Genomic DNA, 18273 nt, shown 5'->3' with positions numbered 1-18273 from the left:
CAAAAAGCACCTTGGGCAAGAAGCGCCCGGTTAAATGGAAGGCGTGGTGAGATGCGAAGATTTCTTTGCGCAAAGAGGGCGTGTGCCCTTCGAGGGTGGCCTTTCGAAACCGAATGATCTCTGATCGAATCCTTTTCAAACGAAGGGTTAACGACGAGCGAAGAAAAACTGTCGGGCGGAAAGAGTGTGCGGCCGTGTACGATGGCGCGATGACCTCAGACTATCTCGGTAATTACTAATAATCGCGCTTAGGCTAGCTTCTAACCTCGTATAGGTACACTATATTGACGACGAGCAAGCCAATGACTGAACCTACGTTGATACGCGACGACGAACGATCGGTTATGCAACCGATGAAAAGTGAAATGATTTTCAGTTGGAATGGTATTTTTATTTTTATTTGATATCTTTCGAAAATATCGCTTGGTTCGTTGGTTTATAAACTTTATTTCTTACTGTCGTTACGAAGTAAAGTTCGAACACAAACGAACAGTAATAGCTATATATGTAGTTTATTGATTCTTCTATCTCACGATTGAAGTGATCTTGATTCGATTCTCCGTTTGATGGCAGCAAATTAGAAACAAATAGAAAGAGAAACGCGATTGTAATGGAAGATTAAATACTCCTAGAACGCATATGCACGTCAAAAGACGTTAACAACGAATTAGAATGCATAACTAGAAAATTGAATAGAATTAAATTCGACTATAGACGACTATAAGCATATTCATCCCTCGAAGACCTTCAACTTCGATCCAATTATCCATTGAATAGTAAGAAATTAAAATAAAATAAAATGAAATAAAATTGCCCGAGCAAAAATTTGATCGATTAAAATGAATTTCTCAGTATAGAAAAAATTGATCGCAAGCAGGCTTGCCAAATTCGGTGAAACGTTTCTCAGTAGACAGCTGGGCGCCGACCACGTGGATATCGATGAAGAAGAAGCAACAACTCTCTACCGAACGACGAAGCGAAAAGATCGATCGAGAGATATGCAAAAGTCATTGACTCGGCGCGATCGTCCCGGAATAACGGACACGATGATCAAGATCGAACGTACACGCCGCGCCCTTCGGCTCCCCTCTTCCGCTCGAAGCACAGGGCCCATTCTTTCTCTCCCCTCTCGCCGTTCTCGATCTTGATCTCGTGGATCGCGACACGATCCGACAATCGCGAAGGTAGAAGTCGTGTTATTACGGGTTAGCAACGAAATGACAGACATTACAGTACAACCTTCCATGATTACCGTTCGGACCTTCTCGCACAGCTTATCGGCTTTATTATGTTCGAAATACACGGAAATCGACGATGCGTCGACTTTGTCCACTACAAATCACAATTTCGATCTCTTTGAGAAAGTTTTAGCTCCGACGATTTGAACTTCGAAACGTTCGACTGGGATTTCGACAGTTTGGAAATTGGAGAGTTTGAGAAGAGAGAAGAGTTTGAAAATTGGAACGTTCGAAAGGTAGAACATTCGGAAGCTTTCAGTTTGTTAAGTTGGAGGAAACTTTGGAAATCTGAGTGTTTAAAGGTTTGAAAATTCGGCAGCTTGAAATTTTGAAAGTTGGAGAATTGTAGATTTCTGGGATCCAAAGATTTAAAGTTTGAAGCTTTGGGCATTTGGGTATCTGAAGGTTTGAACGTTCAGAAGCTCCAAAATTCGAAAGTTAGAGAATTGTGTAAGCCTCGGAGATTCGAAAATTTCAAGTTTCAAGCTTCGGACATTTAGGTACTTAAAGGTTTGAAAGTTCGGAAGCTATAAAATTCAGAAGCTAAGAAATTATCAACTTTGGAAATTCAAAAATTTCAAGTTTGGAAATTTGAAACTTCGAACACTCAAGCGTTCTATTGTTTGACAATTTTAATGATTCCGAAACTTGAGAATTTGAAAGTTGCGAGCTTCAAAAATTATCACGTCTCTAAGATCGAAGGCGTTAACGCCACCTCGACACGTTTCGTTCGCATGATCATCTTGATCTCTTGATCTTTTGATCCTTGATTGGATACCATCATCTGGAAATCGCATTGCATCGATTGTTACGTAATATTGAGACGTGAAAGTGTTCGTGATGTAAGCGATTTACTTTGTGCTTTATTTTTTCGTTTCTTTTGGCATCTCCTTTTAACGTAGACTTTGGAATCTCTGTTCCTTTCAAAACGTTTCTACAAATTGAACTTGGTCTAAAAGAATTTTCTAATTATATTCTTGCATACTTTCGATTTAAACGTAGATCAATAGGGAGTCAGCTCGATTAGAATTTTAATTACAGTCGGATTAGAACAAATCCAAAATTATCATTTTTATTCAAATTTCATCCGATTTATAGTTTTAGTTTCAAACGTAAATTGCATTTAATTCAAGTAAAATTCAAGTAAAAGGTACAATACAATGTTTCCAATATTAGTTAATTGTTCCTAAAACATTTGATGCATGATAACATAAAATTAAATGAATAATGAAATAAAATCTATACACCAATATTCTCACATTCTGACAAACTGTCAATGCGCATAGAACAACGGTATAATCGTTTCGTTTGGTTTAAACTAAATTTAACGTAACTTACAAATTCAGTCGCTTTTAAAACCACTCGATACATCCGCAAACGAAATAATAGTTGCAACATCCAAAGCATTCCAACGAACTGACTCACCACACCTCGCTGGAAGGATGTTAGAAACTTGAGTTATCGCGATAATTACCGGTTTCCAGCCCGCATTAGGAACATCCACACCGACGCTAATAGACCGATTCAGCGATTCGTTGATGCATTCACGACGTAATTATGGCGGGAAAATATTTGAACGAAGGATGTTATTAGAGAGCCGCTTCCGTGTTATTAATTGACGATCCATGAACGATCGATCGATGTTTTCTCTCGCTACGATCCATCCTACCATCACGATCTCGCTACCAATGACTTAATAATTCGCGAAAGGTTACGAGTCTCGCCGTTTTCTACCATCTTTTCTCCCCTTTTTTTCGCAATTTTTCTCCTTCTCCCATATTTTTCCCTTTTTTCTCTTTTTTTTTTTAACATTTTTTATTTTATCCACGATCCATCGAGACGAAAATCGCGCAACTTTCGATTATACAAATTATACACGGACACTTATGTTACTCGCTGAACGCCCGATAATTGCTGGAAAGTTACGTTGCGCGCTGTAATTTCGGGTGAAAGTTCGTATCATCCGTAATTTACTTTTCTGCTGCTCTTCGCGTTTTGCGGGCAGATTTGCGATGAAACATACGCGGGAAAATATAAACCTGAAACGACGAGCAGAGAACCCGGCTGTTTCGTTGCTTCGCGTGGAACAACGACGCGGACGTGGCCAATTTGATCGTCCTTAAAATCGAACGTTCATGGTTGATGCTTAATTTCGAGAAAAATTGGTAAGTATAATGTAGGAACGTATATGGCGTACGAGGCGGAGATTAATTAGAAAGTTCGCCTTCTCTCGTTAGTATTAATCTTTGCGCCAAACGTATTGATATCGATGAAATTATCGACACGAAAATTGTGGAGTTAGTTGGTTTAATTTAATTATTAAATTTTCTCAATTTATATATATATATATACTTTGTTCTCCTTTTTCATAAATTATAAGAAATTATTAGTGCGATGCAACTTATTTTTCCTGACGTATTTTTAAGACATTTTCTGTATCTACGAAACCAGTTATTTAGCATTAATTGTTAATTAAATTTTCTATTAAATAAGGATTTGGCGAAATCAAAAATTATACTAAATAATTAACAAATTAATAATTAATAAATTCTAAACGATTTAAACATTTTCTGAATTTGCAAGATTCCCGATATTTTGGAAGCTCCAGAAATGTTGGAAATTCAAAAATTTCCAGAAATAGCAAAAATTCCAGAGGTGAAATTTCTCATTCTCGTTAATTTTACACCGTATCGAAGCAATGGAACGCGAACTTATCGTAGAAATAGCTGAGCGCGATAGGTTGAATAATTTCACGCGGCTCGTTGGAATCGGTCGTGACAGAAGTCGTTTCGAATACGTTCTGCATTGTGGCGTCGAACGGAAGAAACCGGACGACCGTGCATGCTTAATAAATTTCACGTGGAGGCAGGTTTATACACGGCAGAACCCCTATGGCGATTGGTTCAAATCTACGAATAAATCACCGCGCCCGTATGAAACCGGCCGCTTACCACCGAACTCATCCTCAGCGTGGAATTCCACCATCTTTCAATCGCTTCTCAGTCTTGCACGAGTGACGAGAAAAAGGAAATCACTGTTCTAAATGGGAAAAATTTCACTTCTGTTTAATTAATGGATGCTATAATTGAAATAATACTCAGCTGTGTAACATTTCATTTCGACAATTAATTGGTTTATTCTCATTTATCAGATTATTTCTCTTTGACTAATAATTCATAAGATTTAAGAATTAATTTGCAACGTTTACGCCCTATACATATATGTAATTTACAACGTTTAAATTTGATTGCGTTGGAATGGTAGAAATCATTTTTCGCGACATGGGTAAAAATCGTTGACCATCCTTGTCAAACGTAAATCGCCTTGTATATAAAAAATATCCGATTCGCAGGGAAATTCATTTCTGAAGCTTCGTAACACGAAGATATCTTCCTATGTTGAGATCGGTCAAATTTTAGAATGCAAAAATTTCGATGATTCGGACTTTAAAATATAAAACACCTTAAAGTCTTTACATTCTTTCGAGAGTAAATCTTTGTAAATTTATGCCGCGTTTCAAACTCGACGATATTGCTAGATAAGCGGCAGAAATTCCGTAAAATCTCGATAAAAAGGTCGGTCGGCGAATGAATCAATTTCGTTAGAACGAGTCTATAAGCCCCGGCATTCATCGGGACCGTCTTAAGGCCATTATTCGTCCGGCACACGGCAAGTGCCTCTGACGATGAAATCGCGGTACGAACAACGGTCTAGGGATTTTTCGACGGATGATGTACGATCCATGACGAAAGGGTTGGCCCTTTTTCTCGTCCTTTGGGCAAGAAACCACCAGATACCACTCTCACGATCATTCACTCTGACGTGCCATGCTATGTCTTCGCCCTCCGTTTAATTAATCATCCGTTCCTTTACACGTGTTAACACGTTCTACGGGAAAGGGTAGTCGTTTGAAGAGGCGCAAGAAAAGTAAGAGTTCCGCGTCGAAACTTTTTTCCATCGTCATAACTCATTCTGCTTTTTCTTCCTCCTTCGTTCGACCATTCTTCCGTCGTTTCGAAACGCTTATTGTTAGAATGCACCTATCAGTCGCGAACCTCCATTTATGAAGATGTGTCAGGCGGTTTAGACATTAATTTCTAGGACTTTTGAGAGACTAGTCGTAAAGTTTACTTACTTTGAAAGTTGGGAAAATGGAGATGTCAGAGAGAGAAATTCCTTAGAACTTTGGGAATTTTTAATTTGAATTATGTACATGTTTGTGTTTGTATATATAAATATGTATATGTAAAGCTCTTAGAACTGTTAAAGCGCTCGAATAAATTTATTCTTTTAATGTTTTGGAATTAAATATTAGCTTCTACGATGTAATTGGAAGATCAATTCAAAGTTTAGTTATTTCGGAAAATAGGAAGACGAAAATATTGAAGAAGCTCGGCAGGAGAATATTAGACGTGAAATATGTTTGAATATACATCGATGCACGAGCAGATAAAAATTTAAAAAATGTAAATCGCTCGTACACCAAAACCCTATGGCTATTCTCTGCTTCGGCTCCCTGGTTTACTCTATCCCAATGCTTCCATAACAGAATCCACCCACATACAGCACAAAATCCCGCGTCATTACCAAACGAAGAAACCTATCCAGTGGAACTTGTAAATCTGATAAACACCCCCAGTCACGCCTCTATTCTCCGCTCAATCTCTCGCACGATCGACCAAACCACAGGCCACTTAACAGGCTAACCGAGAAAATTCCTTCAAGAACGATCCGTATCTCGCTAATCGATTCAACCGACAAACCCGCTACTCCGCGTTGGACAATCCAGATTTATCTAATAAGCAACTACCGCTAGACAAGTCACTCTGCGTGTTGGAGCCGGAAAAAGGCTGGTCGTCAACCGTTTTCCACCTAAAGCAAGAACAGAGTCGAGCGAAGGAATTCCAACGTCAATTAAATCCTCCCGTCGGTTCCTCGAACCGGAATACCATTGGACGATCGCGATTACGTCGTAGCCCGCGATTTATTCTCCGGTTTCCGCGAATGTTGGCCGGCTGACTAACGTTAGAGAGGCACGGCGCGTGACAATAACGCGGATAAAGGCTGTGCACGCCAGGCCTGGTCCCGGGGCTCGATCGAGATCCAGCTTGGGAAAAACATAGCGAGCGCGGCCACGGACACAAAACCAACGACAAATAGGCTGCACGCACCCGCCGCTTCTATTATCTCGCGAGAGAGGCGCCTTCCGTTCTCTTGCACCGCGGCCAAATGCCGCTCGAAGCGTGGGCGTTCGCTGTCTCTACAGACAGATACCGCTTGTACATGGTGTTTTGAACACCTTGGCGGAATTCTCTCGGGATGGGTATTTTTCTTTCCCTTTGCTCTGGATTTTCGGTAAGAGCAGAGATAGGAGGCGAAGACATTTTCGGTAGAAAGAAGGCGATGTTCTCTGAAGATCGACGGGTTCCGAGAAGTTCAACCGTTAGGAGGTTCGTAGAAATTAGAGGCTTTCTTTCAGGAAGGTTGAAAATTGTATCGTAACGATTCTTAGAGATGCATAGATATACATTTCCCAGGGTCTAAAGATTGTTTCGTGGATTTCCTTTATTTGGGATATCTCCTATCTAGGAAGAATTCAGAGTTTCTGGCAGGTCATAGAAGAAATCTTTCAACGAAATCTAGAAGCCTCCAGAGACTTTCAGGAATATTTCGAATTTTCTGAGAGAGAGCACGTGGAGAATTTTTATGAAACGCTGCAGGCTATGCGAAAGTTTGAGGATTTTTAGAGACTCGGATATATCTGCTAGAAAGATCGTTAGCAGGTTTCAGTGATGGACAGATTTTATGTACATAGCGTGTCATAACGTGTGGCATCCATTGCAGGAGGTACGAAAGTAAGGAAAAACTTCATAAAAAGAACAGTGTCCTATCTGACTTTGTTTCGGAGCTGTAGCCATTTTTGTATTTCATTAATCCGCAATTGCTTATCTTCGTACAAAGTGCTCGAAATGATCACGGTCTGATTGTCTCACAGTCGTCGTATCAAAGAATTTCTCATTCTCTCAAAATTTCCAGATGTGTGTCGAATAATACGCACCGAGGATATACATTTCCAGCATTTACCATTTACCATTTTTTTATTTTTCATTTTTCCATCGAGACAACGATCTATAGTGAGATCCGTTATAACGAGACGTGATAAAGTGCACGCGTACCGAGCGAAAATTCAAAGTCGATTTTCTCGAAAACAAAGCCTCAAACGAAAAATTTTTATTCTATATTTTCCACTTCTTTTTTCGCGTAGAATTACCCCCTTTCCGCTTGTACCACCAGTTACCAACCACCCTGTATATTTATATTCGATATATCTATATGAAAACAGAAGAATGGCCATTAACTTTGAAAAAGGGTGTCAGATAAGTGACACGTTCGTACGAATCTTTTTCATTGTTTCTGTGTCTCTTATCCTGTCTTGAAGTGGCTGCCACGTGTTACGATACACCCTTTCTACAGATTTATATTCATACAGAAATACAGAAGTTCGTCTGTCAGAGAAATTAAATCGATCAACTTTCCACAGTCGACGCTTTCTCCGCGAACAAAAATATTTTCACGATCGGCTTTGTTGCATTATTCTCGTTTGTCATTCAGTGTCAGGGCACACCCTGTGTTATAAGTGTAGCAACCGAAGCCAACGAAAAAGCAGTTGGCATCGGCGAAGGAATGCACGTTTGAAATTAGAATGACAAAAGCCGCGCCCTAATGGCTGTTAAAAGGCCCGATGTGCCGGAACACGCTAACAGACCGCAGAAACATGACTCTCGACATCGAAATGAGAGCTAGAAACAAGCTGCCAGCTTGAAAAGTACTCGAAATGCATCTTCTTGGGATGGGTCTAAAATGCAACGATTTACGTTGCATCAAATTATCGAAGCTCCTATCGTGCAAGATTGAAGAGACGTTTACGATGCGAAGTTACAAAGTTTCGTATTCTATTGAATCGCGTACTGGCACGTTCGCAGCCACAACGATTACAATTTTAATCTATGACGCAAATATATTGTATGCATATTTTAGTATAATCAGACCGCCAATTATCTTACGTTTGCAAGATATACAACGTCCACCTACTCGGTATACGTAATACTTAGTACGCAAAATGGTCCTCTGCTTAAGTTTCATTTTATAATAATTTTACAAAGTGGATTTATATTTAATAAGGGCAACGAATAAACGTAATATACAGGGTGTGTCGTAACATGTGGAACTCGCTTCTGAAGTGGACAGGAGACATAACGCAATGGAGAAGGTTCGTGTAAACACGTGTTCTGTTTGACCATGTCTCAAAGTTATAGCAACTTTCGTGTTTCAATAATACGCAATCTAGCTTCGTAGAAAATACTCGAAATGGCTACCACTGGTATGTATTATTCGACATACACCTGGAATTCCTGAAAGATTGCGAAATTCTTTGGCACGACGACTGCAAGCTTGCGTGCAAACCGACGAGGGTGGCCATTTCGAGCACCTTCTCCGGAGATAAAACTGTCGCGAATTATCGCAACACAAAAGTGACTATAACTTTAGAACATGGTCAAATAGGGGAGACACGTGTTGATACGAACCTTTATCATCGTGTCTGTGTCTCCTGTCCTCTTGTGAAACGCGAATCGCACGTGTTACGAAACACCCTGTGTATCACAAAGCAGATAACTGTTATCAACATCCTGAAGAATTTTTAATGTAAAAGTTACCAGAATGTATGGCGTATTGATTAAAATGAAGATTAAAGTCATTTAATCTTTCCTTTATCCGCCGCCGTGTCTTCATAAAAGCACGAATTTGCATAAATGTCCACAGTCTGCACGTTATCAGCCACATTTAGAAAATGAAATCCCATTCTCGTGGTTACGGAAAGATACACGCGCAACGATCATCAATCTAATTACTCGTGTCAGTATCATTTCGCCAAACAAAAAATCTCACGAATTACAAAGATATTTCCGTTCGTCGAACGATGATAGTCACGCGGAACAATGTGTACGAGCAATCTCGTCCAGGCATAATAATGGCAATTACATCGAGCAATAAAGCTGTCATTACGATTGGAATGAAAGCGCATTCCATCGTGGACCTACCGCAACGTAAAGGACTGTACGGTGGTTTTTTTGCGACGATTGAAGACGCGATGCCTGGCGTCGAGACGCGGCTCCGCGATGCCCGCAGGCATCTCTTTCTTCCTCTATCGCGATTCTTTCGGTTGCTCGTCCATGGGACGCGTTATTATGTCGTTAGCGAATTATATCGTCGACTTGTTGGTTCGTTAAGGGGCTGCTTCTGTTGAACAGGCGATCTGTTCGCCATTTAGCGTAATGACCGGCTGGTTATTGTTATTATTATACGTTTGAATGCGTCGTAGGTTTGTATCTTATGGGAATTTCGATTTCACGGTTGTCGACTGGTATATTATATCGTGCATACGTGAACGATATTTTTTGTTTCGTGTACGCTACTATCGTTATTTGTTCATTATAATACAGGAGTTTCGTTTTTGGAATTTAGAAAATTTATTATTCATTGTTCATGCGATGATAGAGAATCTTTTAACTTGAAGTTTCTACTGTAGTTTTCTTGATGTTTTTGCCATGGTAGAGATGTTTTCAAAGCAGGCCAAATGATCAACAAAAATTGAGAAACTGACTAATCAGATAATATAAGAATTTGCATAAAGTTAGATGAACGAGTGTACAATTTTACATTTAATTTCGAAACCGATCGTTTGACCGGGCCTGGTATGCTTAGCGTTAAAGTATCCAATGATATATTAGATTGTAGAATTTTTTAGTGAAACACATTTTCTTTGGAAAATTTTATCATGCAAAAATTTGTTAAAGAATTTTGTAAGGACAGAGCCGATTTATTAATCTTACTTTGTACCAGCAAACAATTTTTGGATTATTAACTACAGGTGAATAAAATTTGATCGTTCATGAGAAACATATCATCTCCTTTGTACACTGCAATATTTTCAGAAAATTATTGCAAACATTAAATTTACATTTAGCCATTTTCCTACAGATCAGAATGAATAAATAAATCGATCACCTTTTTACAGTTCAAATAATTGTTCAGCAACAACCTTTTCTCGCGAACACACGTTACATTCTGTATATAACTTAGGCTTTAGTCTCAGAGATTGGAACGAAAGTATCTGTACTATGCAAGTACTTACGAGAATGTCAATAATCGTAGAAAAAACAATGAATACCGCTGGAACATCGATGATCACAATGCACACGCAACAATGATGACTGCATATCGATATGCAGTAGCTAATGAAAGTATTTGAATACAATAGTAAACTTTTATTAATTCATTGTGTGTGTTATACGAAACATTTTGAAATTTCATTAGCGCTGTGATAAGGCCATGAGACATAACTATAGTTATGCTAAAGACGTTGCTAAAATTTAGAACAAATTTGTATGAAATATGTATAGAAGTTACAAAACATTTATTACAGACATAAGCTTGATAAAACAATCAACGTACGAGTATGTAACTAACTTAGTCAGAAATTAAACTTACTAAGACTTGAATAAAGTGTGAATCACGTAAGCTTGGAATGATCCTTCAAACGTCAAAGAACGCGTGATACGGTAGAAATCTGTTGGAATGGTTTGCATTTCATGGTTTCCATTTCATGGTTACGAGCTGCAGACATTGCTGTTTATCAATACAGCAATCTGTATACGCGGAACCATGAGGCGTGCATACACACGATCAGATGAATGCTTAATCGATCCAGGCTTAATCGATTTAACGAAATCGTTAAGCAACCGTTCGGCCGTGATTCATCGACGCGCATGTAACGACTGATATAAAATTCTTTCCCCTTTGTGAATGACTAATTACTATGCCCATTATATGCATAACATTTAAAACAATAGAGATTAACGTAGAGATTTGCTTCGTAGAAAAATCTTTTCATATTAAATTTTAACCGTTTTGCAAAGAATAATCCTTTCAAATCTATCAAAATCGATTCATATATTTTGTAATGTGAATAATTTAATCTTTTCATTTTGCAGATCACGTACTTACGAAATATGTTAAGAGATTAAATTAATTTAAATAATCTTTGTTAACATCTGTTAACATCGACATCTGAAAATTCGTGTTAGATACGAATATTTAAACGATAAGAAAACGAGAGGAAAATCGAGACGCCGCGAGATTAGACTCACGTAGAAAGTATAGTGATTTAAGAGCTAAGTATCTAGAGGCAGAAAGGACGTCAGGATGAATCGAGGAACGAGTAAAGCGGTATGAAAATATCGATTTCTCTCAAAGTGTCAACTGCACATTCAATTAGACGCGTATAATCATTGCGAAGATTCTTCGATATACTCACAGCTGCGCGGCGAACAGTTCCCCTTTTGTCTTCGATTAATTCAACTGGCTCCTTATGTGCCGCGAAACAACGACATTTTTGTGCTTTACTTTCCTCCGTTTTCCTCGTCGTTGACGATTAATCGCGGCATTAAAAATTTCAGTTCGAAGGAAATACTATCGTAATAAATCGAGCGGTGAAGTCACGTGCGTAATTAGATTAAACATAGGCTAGTGTGTTTCCAATAACGTTCGAAGATTGATTTACGATTGTGTTTTAGAGATTATTTTCAGCATTTTTATGAACTTCGGGGTTTCCGAGCGTTTTATTACTTTCCAAGCTTTCAGAGATTACGTAAGTTAATATTCCTGAAATTTTTGAAATGTCCAGCTTAGTCGTGTCTTACAGTTGGAATTTTAAAGTGGAGGATGCCCTCGAATAATTTCCAAGATGGTAAGATTACGATGTTATCTTTGATACTCTTCTGTTTCCGATTATACGATATTAGAATTATTTAAACAATTTTTATTAGCTTCAAGAATTTTGGGGGAAACTTCACGTAACCACATAATTTATAATTCCTACGAGAATATCGTCTAACGTAAAAGTAGCAAAAACGAATCAATGTTCGATCGAAGTTTCTATAAAAATATGAAATTATAATTTCGACAAAAGTATGAAGCTAAAATTTCCATATTGGATCCATTATAAACGCATTTCCCTATAAGTGCCTCAATTCGGGAAGGAAAGATGTTCTAACGACGTAGATTTACTCGATCACTTTGAACGTGCATTTCTTCATCTCGCGAATGATTAATAGTTTACGTCCGCGAGAAGACGGAAGTCACTTTTCAAAGAGATGGAGTAGAACGTCTGTTTATCTGGATGACTTCATTGCAGGCGCCCGATATTTGAAATTCCCACCATAGATTTAATCGAGAAATTATCCAAAAATCGAAACGTTAATTTCCACTTTAGGTTTCAGGATGTGAGATCTTGAAACTCGTAACGAAAATCGTGATTTACATTTATTTATTATATTCTCTTAATTCTAGTATTTCTACCTTTCTACCTTGCAAAATGTATAAAAATTATTTCTATAAATCATACAAAATCTAAATTTCTATTTCCACGAAATAGAAATGTTGTTTACTTGCAGTGTGGCAAAGTCTGGCGAAACGAACACCGCGTTTTTACAAATTGCAGAAAATTATCTATTCCAAGAGCAGACTATCTTGCTCCTCTTTCGATATATACCTCGTCATATAAATTAGTCCCTCTATTTCGTAAATCATCGCAAAGATCGAGCAAAGAAAAGCCAACGCCTCTTGAATACACCTCGCAACATAAATCAACGGTTGTATTTTTCGTGAAACAAAAACTACCGGACCATTGCTTAGTTATTCCTAATATAAGCAAGCAATATATCGTAAATTCTCTTCTTTGTATCTCTCGTTCGATATTTTTATATTCTATACTGATCAAATTTATGTTTGATGTTTGTTGGCAGATGACAACGCGGCAACTCCAATTTTGGAAGAGTCGTCGAGGGGTAAAATTTACTTTGATGGTCGACGCCGCAAGCGCAGGTCTTTAACCGAGGAAAAGAACGTAGAAGATTCTCGGGATGGCCGTGTGTACGAGCAACTCGTGGGACAAGCCGAGGGGCATCGAAATTTTTTACGAAACAACGCCAGGTACGAGAGGTGATCAACCGTTTCTTTTTAAGCTGCTTCTTTGATTGGTCGTTAGCTCGTAAGCTCTCTCGAGGATGTCCGGGCGGACTTAAACGCAATTTGATGTAACTCCAGGAAGACACAGATGGAAGGGTGCCTTGTGAAACATCGGTGATGATGGATGACTGTTGGAAATCAGATTTGTTGTTATAATTGAAAAATTATAGACGCTGTGCATTCTCTGCGATTATTATTGACGATGGTCAACGACGAATACAGAGACGAATAAAGAGACTGTCGCTCGAAATTTCAGAATCGTAAGTGGTGTTATTTTACGGGAAGACTATGTTTGCATCCGTAATTTGAAAGTTGTGGATATTGCAAATTCGTAGAGAATCGGTAATCGTGATTGATGACGAGGAAATGGAATGGTTTTTCAATCTTATGAAGGAAATTTAATTTCAGTTTCCAATTTATTTTAAAGACGAAAGTCGTACATGTTAAAATTTGAAATATAAATTAAATAATTTATTATCGAACCTGCTTCCGCTAAAAATATTTAACCATCCATCGAAGAACAATTATGAAATATACAAATACACAATTGGATACGTATTGGTGAATAAGACAAGTCTCCGCTTAAGTTTCATTCCCTTAGTCACGCAAATATCTGCAGACCTATCGATTAAAAAAAAATTTCTGTGCGGAAACGGAAACGCAAAATTTCACTGAAAGAATAGTTGATCGAAGAACTCGGGGATATATGCAGACACTTTGTACAATTGCTGCGCGTTGATAAATCGTAATAGACAATAACAAATAAATTAGAACGCACCAAGTATTTCAATATCATCGAGAATTACCTGTCAGGCGTAACAACTCGGCCGTAGTAACAAATAGTCAATTAAGGATACGTTTGAATGAAGTATATCTGATACGACAGTAAGTTATCATCAAGAAACAGTTACTAAATGAGTACTTTCAACGCAGGCAGAGACTGATCGTCGCATTAATCCCTGCCTGTTTGCGTCATGAGAAGAAATCATACATCACATGGTCTCGCGTACTTTTTGGTAGGCAATATAGTTCATCGGTTGCAGTAATGAGAAAAAAATTGCACCTTCTTTTCAACGAACTTTCTCGGCTTTCTCGCGAAGTATGGGGCGCGAAATAGTCAGAGAAATAATAACTTTCCAGCCAGTCAGAATTTTAAATTGAGTCCATATCGCGATTCCATGTATGAAAATGGAAATTAAGACCTTAATGTTACATCACGAACGTTCCGTTGCTGCCTCGCTGTACAGATCTTTATTTCGTCCCTTTTGTATCTTAAAATGTAAATCGATATGAACGAACGTTGTGACTGAGATATTTATATTTTCGATTCATTTTTATAATTCGGACGATTGAAACGAGATCGGAATTCCTATAATTTGTAATTTAAAAAAGATGAATTCCAGATTGTGTATTGTAACGAGTACTACATTTTGGATGCTCTATATATTTCTGTATATTACGTGGATTGATGGTAATTACTAGAATAGTTACTAGCGGTGATTATTAGTATCATTTTCTCGGTGCAATAGACAGTAGAAAGAAGAAAATGAATAAATTAATAAGATTCATAAATTCGCTTTCAATGATATACTCTTCTAAAAGAAGGATTTTCTAGCTTCGAAAATAAGATGATCTTTCGACCTAACGATAAATCACGTTGACAATAAGTCAGGATGAGTCACTGAGACCGTGTGAATGCTTGATATATCCGGAATATCCTAGTTCTCCAGTGTCAAAAGCTAAGAAGACGGCCGTTTAAAATGTTACAGATACTACTCCGTGGAGCAAAGACGAAATGATCTGAGCGAGGAGTATAGCCAAGACTCGGAAATGGAATCGGATCCCTCCGTGACTTGGAGACCACGTAGAGCCTTGTCAAGTGAATATTTCATCGAGATCATGGTGGCGGCAGACGCGGAGATGAAGAGGTACCACGGCGAGGGTTTGCTCCATTACATTTTGGTCCTGATGAGCACGGTAAGACTTTAATTCTCTTTTTTTTTCTCTTTTTTTTACATCTTTTTTATATTCTTACTCTTAGTTGTATAACTAGATAATAATTATACAACAATATGAATTATTACCAAGGTAATCGTTTCGACTCTGTAGAATGACTTCTTGGACTACTGATTGTTCTTTCTATTTAATCGGTGGCCCGCATTATCGGTTGAAGATTACAGTCTTGCCAATTTTTTATCACGATTCGCGTTCTCATACTCTTCCTGAGTAATTTCTTTTCAAGCGCAAAAGGTTGCTTCTGCATTAACGAAAGTCTAAAGGAATAAATATGACGTAATTATCCCATCAGACAGAATAAAAATAAGATATTTGTCCCACGTACCACCCTATATAAAAAACAAGTACACTTACTTGTTGTAAAATATGAGTCATTGAGTCGGTTAGCTCTTAAGAATAAGTAAGCAAAAAATGAAGGAGTACAAGATAAAAGGAACACGAAAGGAAAACAAAATATATCATATCATTCGAAAACGAACAAGATTTTCTCATGGGTCACGCTGTATAAAAACCAAGTATTTATTACGGAGCATCGGTGGGACATTTGTTTGAAAATGAAAAAGGTAAAAGAAATAGGAAACGAAGGGAAGATAGAGGGGAAAGAAGGGGACAGAGGTCGACAGCCGGCGTGGGTGTATCACTTTGTTCGAGCATGGTTTCGGTGAAACGAAAAAGAAAAGCGCATAGGGTACCGAGTTGGATGATACACGAAACCGCGGCGGTCGTGTTCCTCGGATGATCGATCTTGTAAGCCAGCAGGATCTGTCGCGAGCGTTAAATATTATGCTAATGCGACCGCCGTGTTCCTAGTTAATTTTCGATGCCGAAATGGTAGTAGCATGGTTGCTTTCGATCATCAGTCATCCGCCTCGGCAACTGTTTGTGGAGACTAATTTAATTATCGCTCGAAAAATCAATGATTTGCAATTTACGATTCCTTAAATACGTCGGATGCTTAATTATCATTTAATTTCATTTCTTTTCTTTTTTTAGGACAGATTCTCTTTTTATTTATTCTTTATCCTTTTTAACTACAATTACGTGTATTTTATAAATGTATGAATATTTAAATAGCATCTACGTGCTTAATTCGCTATAGTTACTTTAGTCAGTGCTGTTAGTCAGTATGTATAATTAGTTAGCTATTAATTAGGTATTATATTGTATATACTATGCAAAAGATCTATTTCTTTCGAGAAGAATTTGCTGCAGTAGCAAGGTAGATGTTCGATGATGCTATTGGTATTGCAGTATTCACAATGTTCAGATTCTATCGATACATATTTGTTTCAATCGTTACTTTTAACTGATGTAAATTTGCTTATCAGAAACGTGGAGCAACTTCTGCGTTTCTTTCATTGCGTCACTTAGCTGTTTGATGATTTGGAGATGTTACTATTGGTATTTTTCCTTCTTTCGATATCATTTGTTCTCTGATACGATGAATTTCGTATATAGATATGAATATAATAATTATATTAAAATAATAATTTTCCTATACATACGTGAAACCTAATGCGGAGGTAGCACTTCGTAGCACAAAATATAATTCTTTATTTATCAGGTTCCTCTTGTAATCTTTGCAGACAGTCTTTACAAATTCTCAGATTGTCATCTCATATTCTGATAAATTAATTTCTCTCGACGATTTCCTTCAGCATTTTGTTGATTATGAAATCTTATTTCTTTGGTAGTTTGGTTCGATTATGACATCTTCTGCGAGTCAGGGAGTGCCCTAATCTTAATACTTATAAACGGGGGTGTACATCAGTCTTAACACCAATTCAACGACACGCTAGCAATTTTCTCTTCGAGAAACCCACTAGTTTCCCCCCAATCGCTTCATCTATCCAATTTATTACCTTTGCCCCGAGCAACCTCTGTCCAAGTGTATCCAAAACAGCTAGGAAAGTTTCGTTTTAGCGCGAGAAACACGCGTGGGTCGGATGTTTCGCAAGCGTTGCCCCAAAGGGTCATTAGTCATCTTTAATCAGCTCAACCACGTATATAGTCGAATTTCTAACGAGATATTAAGGTGGATTACGAAAGTATTTGACTTGGAAAACTTTTACGTATATTTTATGTATGTTATATAAAGTATTTTGAATTTCAGTATTTTGTTATATAAAGTATTTCAGTATCTCTGTGGCGAGACACGGCTGTCATCATCATGTTGGTCAAATTTGAAACCAATCTGAAAGTATATTTAGAAATTACTAGATATTTAATACAAATATGTATTTCGCAGAGATCACGAAATTTTAATTAAAGTCGAATATAAATTGAAATTTATCATATTAAAGCAGAGGAGATTTACTGTAAGCCACGCTATTTCGAAATATATTATTGTATTTAAGAGATTTAATTTTATTGAAATATTATATATTGAAATGATCTGAAATAAAAATTGTCCGTTATATTTGGCATCGTGAATAATCAAAATATTCGTTTAATTTTCTGAAAATGAAGAAAGATGTCAAAGACGCCTTTTCCTATTCGTAATGTGCAATAGACTACAGATATTTATGCAACTGTATATTTTTACGTACATAGTTAAAGAAATGAAATCTGTGTAGAGATTTATTTAATCGCTAAATGTCATAATAAGTTCTCTACTTTGAATATTTTCTACGTTTTTTTGCATATTATATGCATCCTGTAGATTTTCGAAATCTTCAAATTCTCAAGAAACGCGCATTCACAGTTTCGTTAACGCGTGTCTCTGTAAAATATCTGCTATTCTAATACCTTTTCTATACATTAACAAAACTTACATTAAATGTAAGTATGTAAATTTTTTTTCTAATATCACGTTTATGTAACTTACGCATTATTCGCTGGTTGATCGTTAATGACCTAACGTAGCGAAAGATTAGTACAATCGGTTGACATAATGGACGTCCCTTGTTGAAGGGGATACAATCTGTCGACG

At 37.5% G+C, this 18273-nt stretch overlaps 1 protein-coding gene across 2 annotated transcripts in view; it reads left to right on the top strand.

Annotated features, from left to right (window-relative positions):
- LOC100744478 (A disintegrin and metalloproteinase with thrombospondin motifs gon-1) overlaps window positions 1–18273 on the top strand; it is a 160703-nt gene that overhangs the window by 114785 nt on the left and 27645 nt on the right. For both annotated transcript variants that reach the window (XM_012395047.3, XM_003486218.4), the window contains exons 6-7: window positions 13103–13289; window positions 15095–15302. In XM_012395047.3, the coding sequence (XP_012250470.1) occupies window positions 13103–13289; window positions 15095–15302 (395 nt within the window). The remainder of the gene's footprint in view (window positions 1–13102; window positions 13290–15094; window positions 15303–18273) is intronic.

Source organism: Bombus impatiens, unplaced genomic scaffold (genome assembly GCF_000188095.3).
Source record: "Bombus impatiens unplaced genomic scaffold, BIMP_2.2 scf_0102, whole genome shotgun sequence".
Classification (NCBI taxonomy): Eukaryota; Metazoa; Arthropoda; class Insecta; order Hymenoptera; family Apidae; genus Bombus; species Bombus impatiens.
This window is presented reverse-complemented; position numbering and strand designations above follow the sequence as displayed.